At 40.4% G+C, this 25,270-nt stretch overlaps 2 protein-coding genes across 2 annotated transcripts; one reads left to right on the top strand and one right to left on the bottom strand.

Annotated features, from left to right (window-relative positions):
• The first annotated feature begins 8,643 nt into the window (after positions 1 to 8,643).
• On the top strand, positions 8,644 to 13,760 carry has3 (hyaluronan synthase 3). The gene is made up of 4 exons (XM_054620739.1): positions 8,644 to 8,737; positions 8,889 to 9,439; positions 12,550 to 12,651; positions 12,831 to 13,760. Exons 1-4 carry the CDS (start codon positions 8,644 to 8,646, stop codon positions 13,758 to 13,760), a joined length of 1,677 nt encoding a protein of 558 aa, XP_054476714.1.
• A 7,879-nt stretch (positions 13,761 to 21,639) lies between these two features.
• Positions 21,640 to 25,231, bottom strand: chtf8 (CTF8, chromosome transmission fidelity factor 8 homolog (S. cerevisiae)). Its single transcript, XM_054620713.1, has 3 exons — positions 25,110 to 25,231; positions 23,767 to 23,890; positions 21,640 to 22,298 (listed from the first exon to the last, which is right to left on the bottom strand). The coding sequence occupies exons 1-3, from the start codon at positions 25,229 to 25,231 to the stop codon at positions 22,017 to 22,019; spliced, it is 528 nt and encodes a 175-aa protein (XP_054476688.1). The 3' UTR covers positions 21,640 to 22,016.
• Positions 25,232 to 25,270: the final 39 nt, after the last annotated feature.

Raw genomic sequence — 25,270 nt, 5'->3', positions numbered from 1 at the left:
TGACCCTTTATTGTAAAGTTGTGGCAATAAGGACGTATTGACTCTATGTTACCTCCCAATACTTCCTCTCAGTCTCCTTCATCTTCTAACTTCCCTCCATCTTTCTCCTGCTTTTTGGCTGGATGTTCAACTCCAGGTCCTGGGACACCATTCTCCATGTCAGCAATGGATGGTCTAATTTCCCTCTGTACATTTTTCATACAGCGAAGTCATAGCTATGTGTCTCTGCTATGTGTAGCCAGCTTCAGGATTGGTCATCCTACTTTCTCCTTCAAACAAAGCCTCCCCCCCTCTGCATCCTTCTCCCTCCGCTGGGTAAAAGTCCCTGTCCCAAAGCCAAAATCAGTAACACCTCCCCACCTGGACTCAAAGGCCATTCATTCAGAGGGCATGGATGCAGAAAAAAAAACACGTGGCACTGCCATTCCTGGAATACAACTGGGAGTATCACCACTGATTTGTTAAATATGATTTATAATTGGAATGTGGATTAGCTTTTGAGAACCTGCATTTAATGTTCTTAATTTGAACATTTGTTATTATCTGCTCCGAGTATAATTTGTGAACTGATGACTCTGTGGCCCTGGACAGCTTTTCTAGAAAACATTGATCCTAATCGCGATCTGGATGTACATTTCAACGACATGTAAACAGGCTTTAGAATGTGCATCAACTCTAAAGCCACAGCTTCAGGTTTGACCAACTACGAATTCTGCAAGTCAGATATGTCATTTTTTTCCACATTTACTTCAGACTTGTGACCATAGGGATTGATTTCTTAAGGTGAGTATTAGGGTATTTTAAAGTAGTAACTTGTAGCTTGATGTTACTACTTTTAGTCACACTGTGAAAGGAAAAATAAAACATGCATTTTGAGATGTTTGGAGACCTAAATATTGATAACAATCAGTTAGCAGTAGCCTAAGTGATCAGTAATACATGACATTTGGGTTAAATGTTAATTAATGCAATCAATTGATACATCTGAAAATACAGAAGAGGCTAAATTTATCAAAGAACATGTGAAAATAAATGGTGACAATGTTTCATTAAAGTGTTAAATGAGTAAAAAGCACATTCACACTACTGTTCTCTCTCACCCTCTGTATTCACTCTCTGTCCCTTTCTCTGGGACTCCTTACATGTCTCTCATGTCAAAGTCTATTAAAAATAATCTACTCAAATTATATACATCTTTATATCGTCTTTTGATTTGAGTTTGCACCGTTTGGATTCCAATTATAGACATGTTTCTCAAACAGTTCAACAATGTAAGCAGAAAGTTTTAGAATACTATATTTATTTATATACACTAAAATTGAAAAATAATTTGACATTTTGGGGTAAAAGTGAAACTAACAAGCGGGCATCACTTGCCACTAATTAACATAGTGTGACCACACAGGAGCTATTGTTCAGATGGTGTCTGAGATGAATGGCTGTGAACTACAAGGGTCCACCAGTAAAACTATCTATTTTCCTGAATCATCCTTTGCATGGATTCGGTTGCCTGTCCAGTTTCCTCAAACCTATGTTGACATGATCAAAGAACCACCGTGTTGAGTAAAAATGTTCTAGTAACTACGAGATCATCCACTTCACCACGTCACATACTAACACTCAGAGAAGCAATGACAGCGTTCAGATGAGCGCGTCAGTAATCATGGCGTCTTTGCCACACCAAAGTCAAGTTATTTTAGGTCCGAAATTACCAGGGTGTTGAGCTATCAAAAACAACATCCCAGTCAGACTGCACCCACACCAGTTTGCATACGGAGCCAACAGATCTACAGAGGATGCCAGTTATAATAACAACACCTGCCTCAGAATGTTCCCCCTATGAAACTGATTGGTAAACTTGGCACATTTGGCTTGAGTACCTCGCTCTTCAACTGGTTATTAGACTTCCTCACAAACAGACCCCACCACCTCCTCCACTCTAGTGTTGAACACCGGAGCTGTGTGCTCAGCCCCCTCCTGTTCATGCTGTGCATCCACGACTGCTACCCCAAACATGAAGAGAACTCTGTTGTGAAGGTTGCAGATGACACTACCGTCATCGATCGGATTACAAACAACAATGAGACTTCATATAGAGAGGAAATCAACAACCTTCAGAGTGGCACTCAGAGAACAAACTACTGCTCAAAGTCAGTAAAACCAAGGAGCTGATTGTTGACTTTGAACAATCAGCTTGAAGTTCCTGGGAATCATCATCACAAACAACCTGACATGGTCCTCACAAATCTCCATTCTGGTGAAGAAAGGTAGTAAACGGCTGTATTTCTTAAGAAAACTTAAGTAAGGCAAAATTCCTGTGCCAAGTTCTTGTTAACTTTGACAGAGGAGCAATAGATAGCATCCTGAATGGAAACACTACAAACTGACATTGGATGTGTACGGCCAAGGACAAGAGGGCCTCATTGGTACCCATCTACAGAACACCAGTGATGTTGTTGACAAGAGGTTCCATTGAAGCAATAGCTACAGAAAACATATATCCCTCCTGCAGCTTCTTTCCTCAGACTGTGAGATTTCTTAATTCATCTTTAACCATATAGTTTTTTTGTTTGTGTTTTTCTTTTTATGAAAAATGGGACTGCAATTCATTGCGGAACCCTGTTGTCCAATGACAATAAATGAACCTTGTATAATGGACTTGTATAGCAACCACTCAAAGTGCTTTAACACTACATGTCATCATTCACACCCATTCATACACTGATGACAGGCGCTACCATACAAGGTGCCACCTGCCCATCAGGAGTCTAACTAAGCACTCATACCCAATCATACCCAGCCAGCACAGACTGCGGGGGCAATTCGACATTGAGATCGACAACGTCTAGCAGAGCCGGGATTGAACCACCGATCCTCTGATTGAAGGACGACCCTGCTCTACTACTGATCCACAGATTATATTGAGCCTAATGGGTCGGATTTTTCAACATTTTGACTAAAACTGTTATCCAGAATAAGACTGCAAAAATGGAATGAACTACAATACCATTTCCGCCAGAATAATCCGTCAAGAGTGCCAGGATAAGGAAGACAAAACAGAAATGAGAGAATTGAGATTTTAGAGCGATAGGGCTGTCAGTAGAAAGAACCAGTAAATGAAAGTGATGACACATGAAAACAATCCTTGAGAAGGAAAATAATGTTTTCCAAAACCTCTATTTCTAGAACCCCCCTTTCTGTCAGAAAGGGGGGTCTCCTGTTTCTCCAGTGCCAGGATGTAAATCTATCCATCAACTCAGAGAGGTGGATAAATCTGTCTGTGCCAGTGTGTCCCACAGAGCTGAATGTAATATAAATATCTGTCTGTCTCTCCTGCGTCGGCCTGGCCAGGTGGGTTGGGCGTGGGTGGGGGGGGCTGGAGGTAATTTCATGAATGAAAAGACAGAATTGTTCCCCTGTTTCGACTTTTCCCAAAGCACTGGCCAAACCCCGGCTGGCCTTTAATTAGAACTATTAACCCAGAGAGAGGGAAGAAGAGTGCCAGAGGGGCTAATGGGAGGAGGGGTGAGGGGATAGGAAGGAGGGAGGGAGAAGAAGGAGGGTAGAACAGATGGGCAGATGGTGTTCAACTGTAAGGTCTTTCACTTAAAGTGCTTGAATTTCCACCAAATCTGAGCCAGATACTCATTGACAAGGTTTTTTTCTGTGCAGTATATGTGCTTATATAGATATAGTTACAGTAGTAGTAGTAGTAATGGTTCTAGTAGTGGTATTCATAGCAGTAATAGCATTCCTTTCCCTTTAGTTGCAACTGTAGTGGTAGTGATGCTAGCAATAGTACTACTTGTAGAAGTAGTATTGGCAGTAGGCTACCATAGCAGCAGGAATAATAGTAGTTGGTAACACTTTAGAATACAGTACCTAACGTGTTATTCTTCCCAATTTCAAGGGTTAATTTGTTGAGTACCAGTACACTACGTACTGATTGGTAGAAGGGAACGAGATGTGAAGTTAGGGAATAAGTTTGAGTTTCATTTATAAGCAACAGAGCTGGAGCTTTGGGGGAGATGTAATGGGATACGTATTGCTCTTTATTAATTGGCTTTTATTTACCAATACTGGCGTTATTTTTTGGGGGGGGCGTTGGAATAGGTTCATTTTGTAGGCCTATAAACTATATGTTACTGTGTATGATGTAAAGCAGGCTTACTTGGGGTAAAACATTTTACTTAAAGGAGACTTCTGGTTTATGTGGATTGACACTGTTGTTACACGGAGTGATGTATACTGTTCTTTTTTTTTAATGAGATGTTACGGTAAATACAGCTCAACCAAAAATCAAAAGTCTAACAAACCAACTCAGTTTTATAAGATGATCGATTATGCACTGTCCCAGGGTAGATGTCATGAACAGAAAACGATATCAAAACTAAAGTCATTGAAACTCGTTATTGCAAGTCATTCCCAAATATCAAAATATGAATATAATACAAAAATCTATAGGTCATGTCATAACTTTCAAACTCAGCAAGTATCTTATAGTCTATGATTGGACAATTTCAACTTTAATCCCAATTGAGCAGACCAAATGTCAAAACCACAGGCAATAGCTTTACAAAACATCTGTAGCTCCATCTCTGTACATTAGAATAGTAGTTAAACATACTTATATTATATGTTAAAGTGCCCTATTGTTGTTAGAGTCATAATGTACTTATAAGCACCTAGTAGTGCTTATAGCAGCAACCATATTAGTAGTAGTAGTTTTAGTAGTAGTACTAATTTCAGCAATGGAAGTAGTCTTAGAATTAGTAATTACAGGAGCAGCAGTAGTAGCAGCAAAAGTATGAATAGTAGCAGCAGCTATATAAGTTATAGTAGTTCGAATAGTAGTAGTATTTATAGCAGCAGTAGTAGTAGTTTTAGTTGTAGCAGTTGTATTTACAGCATCAGTAGTAGTAGTAGTTTTAGTAGTTTTAGTAGTAGTAGTAATTACAGCTGAAGTAGTAGTAGTAGAAGTAGAGATAGTAACAGCAGCAGCTATTGTAGTAATACTAGTATTATAAGTAGTAGTAGTAGTAATTACAGCAGCCTTAGTAGTAGTAGGAGTAGAAGTAGAAATATAACAGCAGCAGCTACAGTAGTTGTAGTAGTAGTAATTGCAGCAACCTTAGTAGTAATAGAAGTAGTTGAAGTAGAAATAGTTACAGCAGCAGCTACAGTAGTGGTAGTAGTAGTTTTGGTCATAATATTAGTAATTACAGCAGCTGTAGTAGCAGTAGTAGTGGATGTCGAAATAGTAATAGCAGAAGCTATAGTAGTATTAGTAATAGTTGTCATAAATACACCAGAAGTAGTATAGTATAGTAGAAGTAGATATATTAACAGCAGCAACTATTATAATAATAGTAGTAGTAGTAGAAGTAGAAATAGTTACAGCAGCAGCTACAGTAGTAGTATTTTTAGTAGTAGTAGTAGTAGTTGTGATTACAGCAGCAATAGCAGTAGTCTTAGTAGTAGCAGTAGTAGTGATTACAGCAGCAGTAGTAGTAATTTTAGTAGTAGTAGTAGTAGTAGTGGGCTAGTTAACAAGCCAATTAATCATCAATGCAACTCCAGCCCAGGCAGGCTCTCACCTCAATCAGTCACTGTGAAAGGACTTTGACCAAGTGAACCTTACCTGTTGTGTGCATAGATTGTTAAAAGTGTACTGGTCAATGGAGTGATGAGGTTACATCAAAGCGATGTTCCACCAGGTTTGACTGAAGGATAAGCCCCTGCTGAGATTCCTGTGGTGGGACCCAACGACTGACCAGCCTCCGGATGTGTACCAGTGGGAGGTGCTTCCATTTGGGACAACATGCTTCCCCTGCTGTGTAACGTTCGCCTTCCAGAGGCATGTTATCCTACAAAACTCTCCAGATAAGGACATCCAACACAGTGACCAGAGGTGTTTCTATGCAGACAATTGTCTACAAAGCCTTCCAAGCCCAGAGGAAGCAAGAGCTCTCCTAGATAATCTAGGAGCTTCATTGGACACAGGAGGATTTGAAATTGGGCCAGCAATGTGATAAGCCACCTTCCCACTGAAGCCAGGTCCGGTAGTAGGGAGCACTGTGTGTCGCAGAGCAAGGATGAGGCATAAGAGAGATGACCCTTTAACAGAGTTGGCATTTCGTATCTGACAGCCTGTACTACACGCCACGGCTACCAGCCCCTCAGGTAAGAACTATGTGCAATATCTACAAGATATTAGTTACTCAATACAATCCTTTGGCATATGTCTTGCCATTCACAACCTGAGCCAAGGTGCTAGTGCAGAGGCTCTGGGCAAAAGACCATGGATGGGATGACCCCAATTTACCAGCAGATTTGTTAAAGGCCTGTGAAACTTGGTAGGGTAAGCTTGGATACCATTATTTCGTCAGACTACCCTGCAGCTATTACCCACCGGATGCCAATCTCGAGTCTGCCTCTGTAGCGCTCCATATTTTTTGTGATGCGTCCAAAGAAGCCATTGGCTCCTGCCTATCTGTGGTTCAAGATTCTTCCGACAGAGTCCAGCTTGGTTTAAATCTTTGCTAGATCCAGAGTAGCGCCAAAAAGACAACTGTCGAAGCCATGCCTGGAACTCAGTGCAGCCGTGACTGGAGCACAACTCTCTATTCTGATGAAGAGGGAGCCGCCCTAGACATCTAAGAGACTGTACTGTGGACTGATTCGACAACTGTACTTAGTTGGATCCTACAACTGGACAGCTTCCCAGATGATCTGAAGAAACTAGCGGAACGAGCGGAAAACTGTTGTCCACCAGTCGACACGTCACGCTGTCTCCAGAAGTTAATGTCTACATAGGACTGATCCATGTTAGAGGGTGGTTGTGCTGTACGAGTGCCTAAGAGGAAGGAGAGATCCAACTGATAGTACTGGACCCGAAACACCCCATAACCCAGCTGATCATCCGCCAGTATGATGCCAAGCTACTCCACCATGGAGCTGAGAGGGTGTTTGCAGAGTTATGGCGTGAGCGCGGGATCCTACGTGGACTTGAACTCCTGTCCTGAATGTCAAAAGTGGAGAGCCACCCCAACCATTCCAAAAATGACTGACCTTCCCTTAGAACGGCCCCGCCTAATAAGACAAGCCTTCTACTCCACCAGAATGGACCATTCTTTGTCAAACTAGGCACAGAGAAGAGGTGAGGCATCATATTTAAATGCCTTACCACAAGGTTGGTTCACCTGGACATCCTTCAGAACCTTGACTCTAAGTTGTCTCTCATGGCATTGAGGAGATTTCTAGCTTGTAGAGGGACTCCCTTTGAGTTATTGCCTTATCTTATGTGGAGGAGCATCAGAACTCAGCGAGGAATACCAGAATATGTACAACACAATGAAGAGCATGCACTTCCAATTTAAGCAACACAATTCGCTACATTGCAAGCAGAGATTAAAACTGTCATGGCTGCACTCTATGTAATAGTTGGCTATCTGGCTGTGAGTCAGGTCTTGGCCAATCAAATCTGGACCTTCTTCCTCAGTCACTATTTACCCTCACTGCAGACAAGGCAGAAGTGGCAGTGGGACTGCAGAGACTTGGAAGAGGGTGCAGTGGTAGTGGTCAGAGACTCCCCAGAGCCCTGTGGTCCATAGGACAGGTGGTCAGAACCATTCACAGTACAGATTGCTGTGTCCGATCAGGTGTAGTACAGGTGGACAGTAGGATTTATACACGTCCAGTAGCCAAGCTGATTGAACTGCCGGCAATCCTCATGCCATGTGGCAGACACTCTCCTCAGTCCGTCACTGTGGAAGGACTTTAACCAAGTGAACCTTACCTGTTGTGTGTGTAAATTGGTAATAAGTAAGTGTACTGTTCAGTAGACTGTAATGGGGTTATGTTGATGTGAAAGATATAATTTGTGTTGTGTTACTCTCGTCTCCATTGCCTGTTTGTTAATTGGGTGTTTACGCATGCTAATATCAGCTGTGGCTAGAGAGCCTTTTTAAGTTCAATGATTAGCCTTGTACAAATTACTGGATGAGAGATTCTTTCAGTTAGTATGTTTAATTCTCTATTAATACCCACTTTAGACCACACACACCCACATACATTTCAAAATTGTCATGTCATCATGATGTCAATGGCTGATGCTGGTGTCTTGTAGCTGATGGGGGCCGATTAAAGGTTTTACAGAAAAAACAGGAAATGGAACATAGGTCAACTAATGAGGGGTTACATGGTCTCTGGAGTCCAGAGGCCCCATTCTCTGTCTTACCTGAGTTGTACTCAGACTTGTGTTGATAGTCACCCTTTCAGGTACTGAATAACATGCTCAAGCTCCTTGTGTGTGTGTCCATACATGCATTTATGTAGCAAATGTTCAAATGTGCAATACTAAATGACATTGCTATAAATTCTTCTTGTGAAAGCTAATTCAAACACAATTTACCCACTTGCAGTTTTATTTTTTTCTTTCCCTGCCTACCATGTCTTCTCCCTCTCCGTACACTTTCATCCTTTCTATACATAAAATATGCCCGCCTTCTCATTTCTGCTCTCCTACTTCTTCATCTTCACTCCACAAATCCCTCAACCTTTTCATGAACATGTGTTACTTTCTGATCCTCACCTTGACATCTGTTGGGGTCCCCACTACCCCACAATCTCCTCCACCTCCAGATGCCCTCCCGCTGCAGGAATGCGCTGAACATTGTGGTCACCACCCTTTTTGCTGCGGTGGTCCTCTTCACCATCCTGCTGGCCTATGTGACAGGTTAACTTGTGCATTTCAATGATATACACATAGATAAACATGTTCATGAGAATCAAAACAAGTGATGGTCCTGATGATGATGATAACAAGTGATGGTTTTTTTTGGTCTGTTTTTTTAACTTCGTCTCCACTGTGTTTCTTACTTATAAAGGCTACCAGTTCATCCACACTGAGCAGCACCACCTCTCCTTTGGCCTCTATGGTGCCTTCCTTTCCCTCCATCTCTTCCTCCAGAGCCTTTTCGCCTTCCTGGAGCATCGGCGGATGAGGAGCCCCTCCCGGCCACAGCACCTCCGACGCTCCGTGGCTCTCTGCATTGCCGCCTACCAGGAGGACCCAGACTACCTGAGGAAGTGCCTGCGCAGTGTCCGCCGAATCTCCTTCCCTGGCCTAAAGGTGGTGCTGGTGGTGGATGGGAACCGGCCCGAGGACCGCTACATGATTGACATTTTCCAGGAGGTGATGGGCGGGGTTGACCAGGCTGGCAGTATGGTGTGGAAGGGAAACTACCACAGTGATGGGAGTGGACGGGGAGGAGTCGGAGGTGGAGGGGGGAGCACGGTGCACATGGAGGAGGCAGCACGAGTGGCTCGGCTGGTCAAAGGGTGCCGCTACTCCTGTATCATGCAGGAGTGGGGAGGGAAAAGAGAGGTGATGTACACTGCCTTTAAAGCACTGGGGGACAGTGTGGATTATGTGCAGGTAAGGTCCACAGACACAGAAAATAGTATGCATGTTTGATTGGGACCACATAATAACAAATAATTTTAATTTGTAAAGTCTGAGAAAATAACACTGACGATAACCAGGTTTACTCAGCTCTGGCTTGAGACTTCCTATTTTTAACGGAAAGACTGTGTTACAAAGTGGAGGTGTGAAGTAGAAATAATACCAGTGATATTTCATTTTTCAAAAAATTTGAAACCAAAAAACTAGAGTAAAACAGTTAATTGCTTTTGCTTCAAAATACACTCACTTCTATTTGAATTTAAACAAATGTATGTATTCAAATTTTTTGCATATAGATTACATTAAAACACATCATGGCAACTTTAGAATTCTACTTTGCCTAATACTCATTTTAACTGAATGGAGTTTGAATGCAATACAAAGCAATATAGATGACCATTACTGTTAGCTAGCTCTTGTCCTTTGTTGTTGACAATGGAGCTGAGAAAAAATAGGGTGCATCGTCTAGATGCGTCCATAGTGAGTTTACTGTGTCCCAAACACATATTCTATCATTTCCTGGACGACAGGTCCTGAGCCAGTAGGGTTTCAGAATTTTTACATCAACCTGGTACCACAGTATTGGTATTCATGTCATTCCTAGTGTGATGTTTCATAGACGAGAGTTTATCCGAGGCAGAGAGTATGGATTGAAATTGATCTCAAAATGGTCACAAATGTATAATACATGATCTACAAATGAAAAATAAGATTTACAAATGTGTGCAACAATTTGTATGTCATTGTGGGTATTCACAAATGTGTGTTCAAGTTTACGCTTGCATTTGCGCATGGAGCTGGCTCCACACCGATGCACAAATTAATGCCGTGTTTTAGTGATAGTTGAGAACTGGGGCATCCGGGTTCATGGTGAAATTGAGTGTAATTTCAAAGTAGTAAACTAGCTTTTCTAATAGACAGATTAACTCTTCACCCCCTGATTAGACCACATACATTTGAACACTATATATTCTATACAATTGCCTATAAATGTAATTCATGGTTAAAATAAGCTACTGTTAGATGATGGACCCTCCGTCTTCTGCTGGGAAAACCATAAATATAATACACATAGATGCCGCATTGGCAACAGTTATTGAATGGGAAGCTGCCGTCTACATTTCTCATCCCATTTAATGTGTTGTTTTTTATATTCAAAGGCTTCATGATTCCAAAATGGTGACAAAATAATAAGAATACCTGAAAGAATGACAGAACACCCGCTCTTAAACTTTATCCAACCGCAAGACCTGTAATGAGTGCAGAAAGAAGAAATCAACACATTTCTCTGCACAATGTTTTGAACAGATTAAACCAACATGGTCAATATATTGGCCCATCGTGGATTCCGAATAAAAGCTTGTCATCTTGTAATGTCACTGGTGTTTATGTTATGTTGCTGTGTAGTTTGTAACTGCTGTAAAATGAGTCTATCCTTTTCAATTGCGCTGTGTAGCTACTGCATTGACCTTAGAGTATTTTTAGCCTCCAGAAAGTTTTCTTATATTAAGTTAGACACTGATTTTGGCAGCAGGCCCAAAATTGACAACCAATTCAACAGTGAACAGAGGGATGGCTGAGTGTGTGTAGCATCGGCCAACAATAATCACATTACAAAGCCATCAATGGAGGACAATTTATATTCATCTGCACACTCCAAACAGATATGATTTAAGTTAGCTGCATTGCTGGTGCTTCGGATATCTTTCCGGCTTCTGTGCTGGCTCATACAGATGTCAACATTAATCTGAAAGAAATAGATAAAACTGAACATTGTTTGCATGCTAACAGTATTTAAGTCTGACTTTTAATTTAGTAGAAATACCAGCACCATTCTAGAGACTTAGACTAGACTAGTTAGACTAGTGCTTAAACTGAACTATAAAGTACCACAGGGTAATTGTGCATTTATGGGTCCCTTACCTTGAATATGTGTTGAGTCTCCACAGAAAGTCATAAGCACAGGGATTGCCTCTACATGACTCTCATATTGGCTACGTAAGCAGCATGAATAGTGCAAACAAGGGCAATAGACATGCAACTAACTATGCACTAACATGCATTCGCAGCTAGCCTGGTTATGTAAACAAAGCAAATAGAAGCTCAGATTACAACACATGCAAAGGAAGAGTGACTTCATTCTCTGCTCAGGTAACCAATATATTTTTAAATTGCAAATAGTAGTTTGCTTCTATATTGCTATGGATATTATATTGAGAACCACATTTAAGGCTAATTATAATCCTTAATTTAAAACAAACAGGCAATGAAAATCTCAGGACTACATTTTAACCTTTTGTGTCTCACCTAAAACCCATTGAACACACAATAGCCACCCAAGTCAACTGAAAATCAACATTGGACTTGGTGGTTCAAGAAACAAGACTGGGAGCCTTTCGATTCCCTCTCAACGGCTCTCAACATGGCAACGCCTGACAGTGCTAGCAGTGCCAACATTACAAACTACAACAAACCTGCTGAGAGAGCTAACAGTGTTTACCTGAGGGGCAACTGGAAGGGTGGACGCACAGTTCTGCGAAGACCAGTTGGTAGTGCTAGCCTTATGAGCTGTAACCTCTATATGAGAGCAGTGAAGAGAAACGCCGTGGGCTAGCAAGTGGGGCATCCTCACGTGCACACACATGCACTTAAAGATGCGTGACCAGCTAGGCCCTGCTTTGGCTACTTTGACCGGATAAGCGGTTACAGATAAAGGGTGGATCTTTGCATAGCAAATAGTTGCTATACTAGTGCTCTGAATCTCGTGTATTGCTCCTTTGACTTATTTACTTTTCCAATCTATACCAATTGATCTATGTTGAACAACAAACACATTTTTCATAGCCAGCTGTTGCATGCCTTCTCTGCCCTTGCTGTGGTCGAAGGTCATGTCCACAGCTGACCCAGTACAGTGTAGTTAGAATGAACGAGCTGGGATCTGTCAGCAGCTTCTCATTTCTCCAATGGATTTCACTCAGTGTTCTGCAACAGCTGCAGCCTTAACTTGACCAATGGATGTATACTTTTGAGTCTGTGACCCTCAGCAACATTGTAACGTCTGTGCTTGTTGTGTCCTTTTTCAGGTGTGTGACTCGGACACAGTTCTAGACCCAGCATGTACCATAGAAATGCTGAAGATCCTTGAGGAAGATCCAATGGTGGGAGGGGTCGGTGGAGACGTGCAGGTAAAATACAATGCAATAATGAAGACCCAAGACTATAGATAATTAGTTAGAAAGTCAACTTAAAAACTCTTGGGCCACTGAGGCAAGTGATTGAAGGCTCACTACTACATGTCATAAAAGTACATTTTCCTTTTCTTCCTTTGTTGACTTTATCTTCTCTGCACTTTCCTGTCCTCCAGATCCTTAACAAGTACGACTCCTGGATCTCCTTCCTCAGCAGCGTGCGCTACTGGATGGCCTTCAACATCGAGCGGGCCTGCCAGTCCTACTTTGGGTGCGTCCAGTGTATCAGCGGCCCGCTGGGGATGTATAGGAACTCTTTGCTCCAGCGCTTCCTGGAGCCATGGTACCACCAGACCTTCCTAGGCTCCAAGTGCAGCTTCGGTGATGATCGCCACCTCACCAATCGGGTGCTCAGCTTCGGCTACAAGACAAAATTCACAGCGCGATCACAGTGCCAAACTGAGACACCGACCCAGTATCTCCGTTGGCTCAACCAGCAGACTCGATGGAGCAAGTCTTATTTCCGTGAGTGGCTGTATAATGCCCTATGGTTCCACAAGCACAGCCTCTGGATGACCTATGAGTCTGTAGTCACCGGCTTCTTCCCTTTCTTCTTGGTTGCCACCGTCATACATCTCTTCTACCGTGGAAGGTTATGGAACATCCTGCTCTTCTTATTAACGGTCCAACTGGTTGGGATGGTGAAGGCCACCTACGCCTGTTTCCTGCGTGGCAGCCTGGTGATGATCTTCATGTCACTGTACTCTTTGCTCTACATGTCCAGCTTGCTCCCTGCCAAAATATTTGCCCTGCTCACCATCAACAAGGCTGGATGGGGCACTTCAGGCCGCAGGAAGATTGTGGTAAACTTCATTGGGGCTGTCCCTGTCACAGTGTGGGCTATGGTGCTGCTTGGGGGCGTGGCGTATACAATCTACTGTGAAACACAGGAGCCATTTAGTGAGACAGAGAAAGCCTTGTTGATAGCAGGGACAATACTGTACGCCTGCTACTGGGTCATTCTGCTGGTGCTCTACCTGGCAATCGTAGCTAAACGGTGTAACAAGAGAGAAGAGCAGTATCACCTGCCATATGCGGAGGCATAAACCTGCTACCAGGGAGACTGGTAGGACATTCACACTGAGTTGAATTGCAATGTGACTCTAGCAATGTCTCTGAACCTGTGAACTGCTAAGGTGATGAGCTGTGAATCACGGACACACTCACATCTTCATCATTGGTGCTAAAATGTGTGAATCTGCAATCTGAGCAACAGGAATCTAATCCAGTTTGGGGAGACTAAGTGATGAGTGGATCCACAGAGCTCTCCCATCTAATCATGCTCAACGGTGCTTCACAATGAAAAACCAAACCAAACAACCTGATCTGGTGTTCACACACTTAGAAATTACATGCTCAAAGGAACATTAGGTAGTGTATGGTTACAGGTTAGCTGTAAACCCTGACAAATGGGTGCAGTGCAGTGCTTTTAATGAATATAAAGTAGGAAAAGGGACAAAATGAGACTAAGAGACATAGCTCTTACTTTTTGGTTGGTCAGTTTTTTGTGTCCCTCATTTTGATAAAGATGAGATGGGGTCAAATGCGACAGACCTGAACTTCTATAATAAAAGTAGATGAAAAAGCAAGGTAATTCTCTCAAGTCAAAGCACCTCTGTATCAGAAAAGAAAAAGGAACCCTTGGATGCATTTTGACATAAGAGTGTGTCTTAAATGTGTTCAGACAGAACGCAAAGCAAATTTTAGAAATGGTGCAATTCCCAGAGTCAGTTAAAAGAACTGACTGGGCATGGAAGATGCAAATTTGCTCTAGGCGGAGCTAATTGAATATAAGACAGTTAAAAATGTTTCAACTTGAGAGTAATAATTTGTGTTTAACTCCGCGCTATATAAAAGTACCAAGACGAGAAAGTACCAAGGAGAAAAAAGAAAGACACAAACACACACTCAGCCACCCCACACACTCAATGTTTGTGCATGAAGAGTTCCAAGCCAGCTACAGCTAACTTTTGTAGAGATTGTACATTAAAGGGATAGCTCAGATGTTTTAATGTGGGGTTGTATGAGGTACTAATCCATAGTCAGTATATTATCTACAGTGGACGGCGGTTGGCATGCTCCTAGTTTGGAAAAGCAGACAGGAGTACCACCACGGGAGCAGTAAGTAATGTACTGCTGTGGACGGGGGCAGCAGCATAACAGACTTCAGCCAGCTTAAAGAAGTAACTCCAAAAAAATAAACATCAGTTTAAGTGTAGGCTATAAGTAGAATTTTTACCAACATGGAAATAAACTGAAGGTGAAACTTATCTATACTGTTTTTGTCAATGGAGGCCTGTGGCTTTGAAGGGAGCATAGGTAAGTTTAACTCTCAGTTCAGTTTCCCGTCAGACAGGGCTGTCTGATGGCAAAATAAAGTGGTAAAATGTTCTCAATACATAACACACTTGAACAGATATAGAGTTTTTTTATGGTTGGCCTTTCCTTTAGGTGGCTAAAATGCATTTTTCTGCTGCCCCTGTCCACAGCAGTATATTATTGCTCTCAAGTCCGTACTCCTGTCCGTTTCTCCAAGCTGGGGGTGAGCCAACAGCCATCTACAGTAAGATGGCCTGATACATTGACTATGGATAAGTACCTCATACAACCTCATTTCAAAACACCCAAACCATCTCTTTATCTGTGAATAATAAACATTGACTGTTTTTAAAGTTTTAAGTAGGGAAATTTACGTGAAAATGTGGTTTGTGTTCTGTCTCAAAACACCATAAAGCATAGGTTAAGATTTCTACAAGTCTATCTTGGTACAATACTTACATGCCATATAGGCGTATTTCAAAGAGTTGTTGGTTGCTGTAATCATTCCGTGGCTGTGAAGTATTATCTTTTTAAATATTAAATTACTTTAGTTACTTGACCCAGCATCGTCAAACATGCCAATTAACACCTCCAAATCCTTAATACCCAACCTTTCATCTTATGTTAAAGAAAGTTAGACAACTTCCCAACCTCAACAGTGCGGTTCTCAAACCCTCCAACTTTATGTGTTCTGTGAACCTACCTGCTGAGAGCAAGCTAAGAGGGCACTGCAAATGAAAAACCAGGCTGTAAACATGTTTATTTCTGCTGCAAATTTGGGCATTTTAACATGGAAGTCTATGGGATTGACTCACTTTTTGAAACCAGTTTATAGTGTCCACTTGAGGAACTGCAGATCTTGGTTTGCTTCATTTCTCAGCACCTGAGGTTGCCACTTGCACAGATCACACAGAAATCCAAACTCATATTAACACTCCAACAAACAGATAAAAAACAAGCTGACTCTCAAATGTCAAAGAATTTCAAATTGTAATCCCTTATGCTACTTGTTACTGAAACACGTTACTGACAAGCAGCTACCTACTACGTCCATATTTTATACAGTCTATGGTTACTAAGTAAAGCGTTCCTGCCAGTGTACAAAATATCTGATGGCAGTTTGGGGGTCCCCCCTTACCTAGTCCAGTTTAATGCTGAAATCTTAGAGAATAAATATGCAAGCTACAAGATTTCATACAAGCCAAGGCAATCAACTAGGCTATAGACCCCTTTTCTGTTAGAAAACCTTTTTCATAAAGGCTGTAAAAAATACACATGTACAGTCACTCACTCTACCGGACTATGAGCGTTAAATGAGAAAGTGAACACTAACCAATGGGACCATCAGCAGACCCCTACAGATTGCTTCGCCGTGGGGAGAGCAGATGGGAGCTCCAAAGAGGAGGACTAGTCCATCTCTTGAGCTGTCTAGTTGGCTAGCTAGTATATTTAAGGAACTCCCGCCTGCTCTACTATCAGATGCTTTTTTAAAGAAAATTGCAAATAATACATTTTTCCAGTGACCCCCACAATTTTGCTTTTGAAGCTTGTAGGCATTCTCAAGTGTCAATCAAGAGGTCTCTGACGCCCCAAGACCGCCATTATTTCTGCTGATTCCTGCCCAACAACGAAAAAGAGGCTTCAGCAGATTCAGGCTCGTTTCCACTATTAGATCCCTCTTTGTGTTTCCACTTTGTGAGCAGTAGTTAAGGGATGCTAAATCCCCCCATTCACGTTAGAAAGGTATTGCTACACAGCCAGTGCGGAATGATTACAGTGACTTAAAACAATTTCATTGTGCATATGGGCCACACACACTACATGCAGATAGATGTAATGGTGTGTATGTTTTCAGGGCAGCGAATGAGACAGTTTGTGGTTATTGGTCAGCTCTGAGACCAGCCCTCGTGTACTGTACATGTTCATCAGCCATGAACAGCACAATCATCTGCAGCTGTATTTTGTGGAGCAGCTATAATTTTCAAGAGCAGACAATCTGATGTTTCTGAACATGTTTTTTTTGTTTTGGTGTTTGTTGTTTTGGTCCAGTATCAAACTTGTATATTAATGATGTACATTGTGGTCCAATTCTCAGTTTAAGCCAGCAGTTGGTCGTAGTTTCATTCAGTGATTTAGAGATTTTGTATGAGGTCACTTTTATACACTGTAAAGGTGCCAAATTATGTAACAGTTTAGTTTTACTACAGGACACTACTCTCTTAACTTTGGACCTATCTGTCCTTTTACACTAGATGAAGCCTTTTTTTTTCATTCCATCAACAGTGTAAAGACTGAACACCAAAGAAATTTCTTCTGAAGTGACTGACGTGAGAGCGTTGCTTTCACACTGTTTTTTTTTCTTTTATATTTTTAAATCAGACAAATTTAGTTTCAGACGTTTGTTTTAAAACTTAACAACTGGTCCATTTGTTAGATGTAAGCACCCTCAGCATATCTGTGCACAGACAGATGTCTTTTTGCTTTGACATTTCCTCTTTGTGCCATTTAAATTATGTTAATTTGATTTATTTTGGGTGGGCTGTATACGTATAAACTTTAATGTTCAAAGACATGGACATGATTTTGTGTTTAAGCTTGATTTTTCTTTTTTGACGGTCAACCAGCTATGCAAGAGGTCTTGTTTCTTGACCTTTGCTGCTTCCATCTCTGGGCATTACAAGATACTGGAATTTTCCAAAGCCATTAAAAATGCTTCCTATTTTGGACACAGTCCTCCCATTTATACCAAATTGAGAATGCCGCGTGATTTAAATGAATGCATTGACATTTCCCCATGCTATTTGGTTCACTGTATTGTGTGCTCACTTTAAAGGTGGAGAAATATATTTCTCAGAAACTATTCAGATTAGAGTATCAGTGTTGCAACATTGATACTAAGACAAGATACTCAATAATCAATCGCCTTTTGTTATAATTTCTCTTGTGTCATTGGATGTAAAACCATAATTGGGATGTACCAGCAGTTGCTCAAATTTGAGCAGTTCATTTGGCTTTGAATCGGCCTCTGATGCTGAGAAGTTAGAAAGATCAGCCTCAGCCTGAAGTGAGTACATAAATTCCTTTGCCATGTGTTTGATGTAACAGTGAGACTCTCAGAAAATGGATACTGGACAATAAATAGTTGATTTTAGCAGACATGTAATGCAGTTTTTTTTTATACACAAGGATGCAGTGGAGGGCAACTTCTAGGGAATAAATTCAGTTTGTATAAATCTAAAGAAAAATTACAGTAGGACAACACTTTTCAAGCGCAAAATAGTACTTTCACCTACATGAAATGCAGGGAGAGCATAGGAAATTCAATTTTCAATTAAATTCAATTCAGTTTATTTTGTATAGCCCAAAATCACAAATTACAAATTTGTCTCAGAGGGCTTTACAATCTGTACACATGCGACATCCTCTGTACCGGAACCCTCACATCGGCACAGGAAAAACTCCCCTAAAAAAAAAACTTTAACAGGGAGAAAGACATCCATCAATGATATGGTATGTGTCTCAACCACCTGGCCACCACACGCACAAGTTAACCCAACAACTTTAACTCTGTTAACATCATTGTGAGTCTCTTACTTTTAGTTCTACATAAAACAATCTCAGAAACTACTGACTGGCTTTTTATGAGGTTTGCTGTGAGAATATTGGTCCCCAGAGGATGATTACACATGCAGAGCTCCTGTAAGTTTATTGAGCTCCGCCATCCAGCCAAAGTTTCCACTGTTGGTCCATCACAAGGTACTACATATTGAAAACTAGTGGCTGGATTTTCATGAAACTTGCTGTAGATATCGGTAAATATTCATGGTCTCCTGATGATTTTTTTTTGTTCATTTAGTGCCATCCTCAGGATAAAGTCTTCATTTCCATTCATCTGTTTTGATGTTCATTTACTGTTAAAAAACCTGAGTGAAGACGCCAGAAAATGTATTTTTACGCCTGGATGAGATTGAAATGTTGGTGTTGAAAAATAGAGAAGATGCAATAAAGGACCACAGTAACTTATTTTTTCAAATATAGCTTGATGTCATGTTACCTGCTTCTGTTTGTTGTACTTTTTCTTGTAAGCAAAGCATTACTGTAATGCTGCCACTCTGAGGGTGTTATTTGCCAGACCTTAAAAAAATTGCCAAAAATCTACAGAATAATGGCATACCTATAGTCATATATATCATATGACTGTATGTAATGAAGTGCACTTCCAGAGACTTCTAAATGGACTTGAGTCTTATTTGCCAATAGAACCATTTATTACCACAAATCCCCACGCATCGTCCACGTATCACTAAGTATCCTCCACAAATCACCACGTATCAGCATAAATCACCACGTATCATCACAAATCCCTGCGTATCACTACGAATCACCACAAATCACCACGTATCAATATGAATCACCATGTATAACCACGAATCACCACATATATCTACGAATCACCACGTATCATCCACTTATCACTACGAATCACCACTTATCACCACGAATCATCGTATATCACTACCAAACCCCACAAATCAACACGAATCCCCACATATCACTACAAATCACCACAAATCCCTGCATATCTACAAATCACCACCCATAATCAACACATATCACTACGAATCACCACGTATCACTACGAATCACCACGTATCACGAATCACCAAATATCACCATGAATCACCACATATCACCATATAATAACATATAAGAACATATATCACTATGTATCACTAAGTTATCAACACATATAATGCCCACATTCATGAACGTGGTCTTATTTGATCTGAATGAGGTCTTCTTTATAGAAAGCTACGATTATTTAATTCTAAACCAGTATGGAGAGTGAATACAGATGAAGAGCTGTTAAACTAAAGTTATGTGAGTAATATCAGTCACTGATTGAAATGACTGAGCTTGGACATCATGGTTCTTGGTATAACTTTAAAAAGCATTCAAAAGCTGAATAAATTTGTCCCTTCAGTCACCACGTACTAACAGGATAGCATTTCACTTTATGAACTGCCTTCTTCAAACAAACACACACACACATACCTACACTACCAATTTTAATTCTTAATGTAATTAATGTGTGCTGTGCTACTCTAAGCCCTGCTTCACTGTTTACATTGTGACCATATGGCCAAAGCTGTGTCCTGATGTTTTGGGCCTGACTCTGAAATAGCAAGTAGCAACTATTCCATTTCAATTCAATTCTTTATTGCAAAAAGTTGACATTCATTCAGTGTGAATGAAGATTGTGATGGACCGCACTGAGATTATTATAGGATCCTATTAATAGTCAGATATTAGAAGATAGTCAGTATTGGTCCAATTCTCCGTAAGAGTCAGTGGATGGGTGGTCCACACTTCAGCTTACTTTTACTATTTGTTCATCTATTCACCACGCTGCAGCATACAAAGCAAAGGAAACTGTTGTGAGCAGATCCCTGTAGTCTGTTTGTAGGAGGAACTCACTTGGTGGTTGACCGAACCAGTTCAATAGTCTTTACTTTCCGAGGGTGAACATGGATCCATCCATGTCACTTTTTTGCACTTTTCTATCTATTGCTAAATTGTTGAGTAAATAACGCCTTGTGATGTCATCAGGGTTAATGGAATATCCTTCAAGCTTGGGCTTGAAGATTAAAAATTCATATTCTCCTGCGTTACAAACTGGAGCTGTGGAGTTTGAAAATACACAAGCTCCATTTCATCAAGGGAAGTGAGGAATCCAATGTTTTTTTAGCTTAGTTCATTTGTTTGGTTTTGTCCCCCAACTTTATTAAGTGCAACACTGAAATACTGTACAAATGTGGAGATCTAGCATTCAAGTCTTACTGGGGTAAGATTTCTTGACTTAATCTTAAGATTATAGTGAACTGTCAATATCATGTTTTGCAATAGAAGATTAGGTTACATAAGCTGCAGCTGAGGATTCAATCTGAGACAATATTGCTGCTACAACTCCAGAAAATATGGACCAACGTTGAATTGATTTGTCAAACCTTTTGATACTTGTTTCCTGACTCCAAACAGCACCTGCTACCTTTCCTATAAACTTCAGCCTATGATTCATTTGAAGTCTAACACCAGTTGCATAGATTTGTCTCTCAATGCATTCATGCTGAATCCAGTATGTGAAACTTAAACATCATGTCTACTTATTGTTGGTCCTTGCTCCAGCTTATAGGATCATTGCCACCAACGCAGCACAGTAAAACACGGTGAATTGTGGAATACGCTAAAGCTCTAAATACTGCTGAACATTCAGTGTATTATGTGTTAATATTTCCCTTACTTGGGATGCACTTGTCTACTACCTGCCACCACTTGATTATTTCTAACTGAAAATGAAATACCTTCAATTATGACCCATGCCTTCTGGGAAATAGTAAATGGTACCAGTAGTTAAAATACATCTCTTGGTCACAGTTACATTGCAGATATTTGCAAAGAGTTTATGTGGAAACAATGACCAGTGGTTATATATATGCATCGCAGCGGAGATGTCTGAATCAGTCACAATAAAATGATAACGTTGCTATCTGGTGGAAATGTTGCATGTGTGTGGCCCTTGTTTGGATACTTTTTGATTGAAGCTGCTGATCTTAAATATTCTTTAATTTTTTCTTTTGTTTTTGCAGAAAACTATTCAGTCACAATGTCATCCACAATGTCATCGTTAGTTTGCAAGATCCTCTGAAAACAGCATTTAGTCCCTCATGGGGCTTTAAACGTTTTCTACAGATGTCAGGAAAACATTACAACATTCATTCATAGCCTCATTAAAGTCTCTGTGAGAATATGTTCAGGCTAAAGTTTGGCAGTAGTCATCAAGACAAGGTGCTGTATAAACAAACTGCACGACAAAGTCTCACACTGCATCATATCAGAGATTACACTAGCTGAATACACTTCCGGTAAAGTCCAGCAGGTGAGATGGATCAGTCCGTCTGACCCGATGAAGAAACGCGGTCACGTTACACCTTCTTGGGTACGTTAGTGATGATGGGTTTGGGGCGTGTCTTAAAGATCAGCTTCCGTTTGATGAGGGCAGACACGGTGTAAGAGGTGGAGGCGGGTCCTCGCTGGTTCGTTTCCATAGGGACCTGTGTGACATCCTCGCTGCTATTGTTGTTGCCATGGCTGCCCTGGCTATCCTGCAAATGGCTGGAATGCTTGGTGAGGACAGCGAGGGGTTTCTCCAGTTTCAGCTGCTTGCCATAGAGAATATGATGTCCTACAATAAGCACCGGTGTCCCCTGGTGGAGGGAGAAAGACACACAGCCAAGTGAGATGAGGACCGACAGGGAAAGCATGGGCTGAGACATGAAGTCATTCAGGACTTTTTAAAACTTCTGCAGCATTTAGAGCTAAAGTAACACTAGAAGGATATTTATCCTACAAAGGTGTCTTGATACGAAGGGTCATGGAATTTTAATGGCTGCAAAGCAAGGGTTTGAACTCTCATTCATATCAATGATATCAAATGAAAACTATTCTTTAAAAGAAGTTTGGCAGTTATGATCAAGAAGAGGTTTTGTATTGACCAATTGCACAACAAATGCCTCATGGCACTTACCTGTGCAGTAACAAATACACATACATACATACATACATACATACATACATACATACATACATACATACATACATACATACATACATACATACATACATACATACATACATACATACATTTGAGCCTTGAGGACAAGAGTTCGCAATCAAAGAAAGGCCGCCACAAGTAGGGCTAAAACCAATGATTATTTTCATTGTCCATAAGTATGATTAATGAAGTGGTAGAAAACAGTAAAAAAAAAAATCCATAAAAAAGTGTTCTAGAGGCTAAGGTGATGTTTTCAAATAGCTTGTTTTGTCCGATCATTAGTCCAAGACCTAAATATTTCCATTTTGCCATCACGTTAGAAAGAGAACTGCAGTAAATTGTCACAACTCTGTAACTGGAACCAAAGTGTTAGGCATTTTTGTTTGAAAAATCAATTGAGTAATTGTTTTCTGTTCCAGTTACAACTAAATTACACAACATGAAGTGCCATATACAGAAAATATAAAAAGATGGGGAGATTCATTGGAGCACATGGTCGACTGTGTAACACGAGCAACAGCAGGGAGAGTAGAGGAGAAATGGACCAACGTACAGGTCCAGAAAAAACATCTCAATACTTTGTAGTTTCCAAATTAACAGGATAAGAAGTTACTTTTATATATATATATATATATCCTCCCAGCTTCACACTGTTAGCACGGTTTTATTTAGCTGTTTGTGATTCAATACTAAATTACTAAAAACGAAAGAAAAACTCAATTAATTGCATTGTTTATTATCGTAAGTCATTTTCTAGCAAAATGCCAACAATTCTATGCTTCCAGCTTCTCTAATGTTAGGATTTACTGATGTTCTTTCTCTTCTATGATAGTGTTAATTAATTGACATGGATATACAGTAATATGATATCATGATCTCATCTTAGTGTAACTAACAATTTTGGGGTGCCCATATTGCTTTGCATATTTTTACATGTTAAAAAGTGGTTGCCACTGGTGGCAATCATAAGCAAAGAATTGGTTGCCAATTTCTCAAAAGGCTGGTTAGGTTACCCTTACTGTCGACTCCAGATTAGCTAGTTTTGTTCGGGGCCAATGAGTGTTTCTAAAACTCAGTTTGTATTTGAAGAGCGACAGTGTGCGTTTCAGTCTTTAGTTTACCTCTTTGGTGTAGAGCAGGTCTCCCATTATATTTCCTGCCAGACCAGAGTTGTGCCTGGAAACCATTTCTCCCTGCAGCTCTACCAGCAGCCATTCTGGAGGACTGCTGCCATCCACACTGCCCCTGCAAGAGCAGAGAGTGATGCACACTAACATCAACTGAGGATACCTGGAAAGACTTAATTTTAAAACTCCATAGTAATACAATGTCTGAACTGTAGGAGAGGGGTCTGACAGCTGGTTCCTTACCACCTGAGCCCTAAACGAAGAGTGTCACAGGAAACTGCCCTCATACATGAGCTACCAAATAGTATTCTGACAATGTTGCTGACACTAGACAGTACAGTACGCCCATTAGCTACTTTTCAGTTCAGTGTTTTGTCTATGGGTCATTCTTGTTATGCATTATATAAGAATATTATATAACAATAGTGACATGTTTAACAGTCAAGAAAACATATTGCCAACCTCAGGCACTCAAATAATAATCCTTAACAGTGGCCTGGGTTATATTGGTCTATAGGCCTAACAAGGTGGGAAATTTGAAGCTCAGTGAGTGACCCAGATGTAGATAGCTCACCTTCTACACATAAGTATAACTTTTATAACTGTATAAAATGTTTTTAAATTATTAACCAACTTTCTTTATAATTTACAGTGTGACAAATAGATGGAGATCATGAAACATGAAAAAGACATGAGTAAAAGTTTGTGCCAATCCTATTTTATTCCTTTAAGTTTCTTTTCAAAAAATGATGTCACTTTCTGAAAATGGTCTCAATGGAATTGGAGACACAGTCTACTTCTATATACATACAGTACCAGTCAAAAGTTTTGGACACACCTTCTCATTCAACTACTTTGAAGAATACATATTCTGGTTTGTTAAGCATTTGTTTGTTTACCACATAATTCCATATGTGTTCCTTCATAGTTTGGATGTCTTCAATATTAATCTACAATGTAGAAAAAAATAAAAAAAAAATAAAGAAAAACCATTCAATGAGAAGGTGTGTCCAAACTTTTGACTGGTACTGTACATACATACATACATTTTTTAAGTACTATTCATGTCATTGTTCTGTGTTAATGTGATTAATAATACCTTTACATTTATATTTTAAGCCATTTGTTATAGATATTCAACACATTTGAAAGAAATTATGAGGAAGTAATTCATGGGGACAGAGATGTTGCTGGACAAACATGACCCCTTGTGATATATTTAGGATTATCTTATTCACTGTACCCTTACAAAACTACTTACAAAACTACTGCGGACGTCCTCCAGACATTATAAACTTGAAGTCGCCTATAAATCGGCAGAAATACAAATACATTACCTTATGACTATCTGAACCATCGTCCTGACAGATAGCGAAGACTGTCGTGTAACATTAACAAGATGAAATAGTACAAGAACACTAACGGATCCCAAAACAGCAGTTCTGATATCTCTAACCATGCAGGCTGTGTTTATACTCCGGCAGTATTTCCCGCGCAG

The sequence above is a fragment of the Anoplopoma fimbria genome, chromosome 19 (genome assembly GCF_027596085.1).
Source record: "Anoplopoma fimbria isolate UVic2021 breed Golden Eagle Sablefish chromosome 19, Afim_UVic_2022, whole genome shotgun sequence".
NCBI lineage: Eukaryota > Metazoa > Chordata > Actinopteri > Perciformes > Anoplopomatidae > Anoplopoma > Anoplopoma fimbria.
Note: the sequence above shows the minus strand (reverse complement) of the source record. Positions and strands in the feature narration are given on the sequence as shown.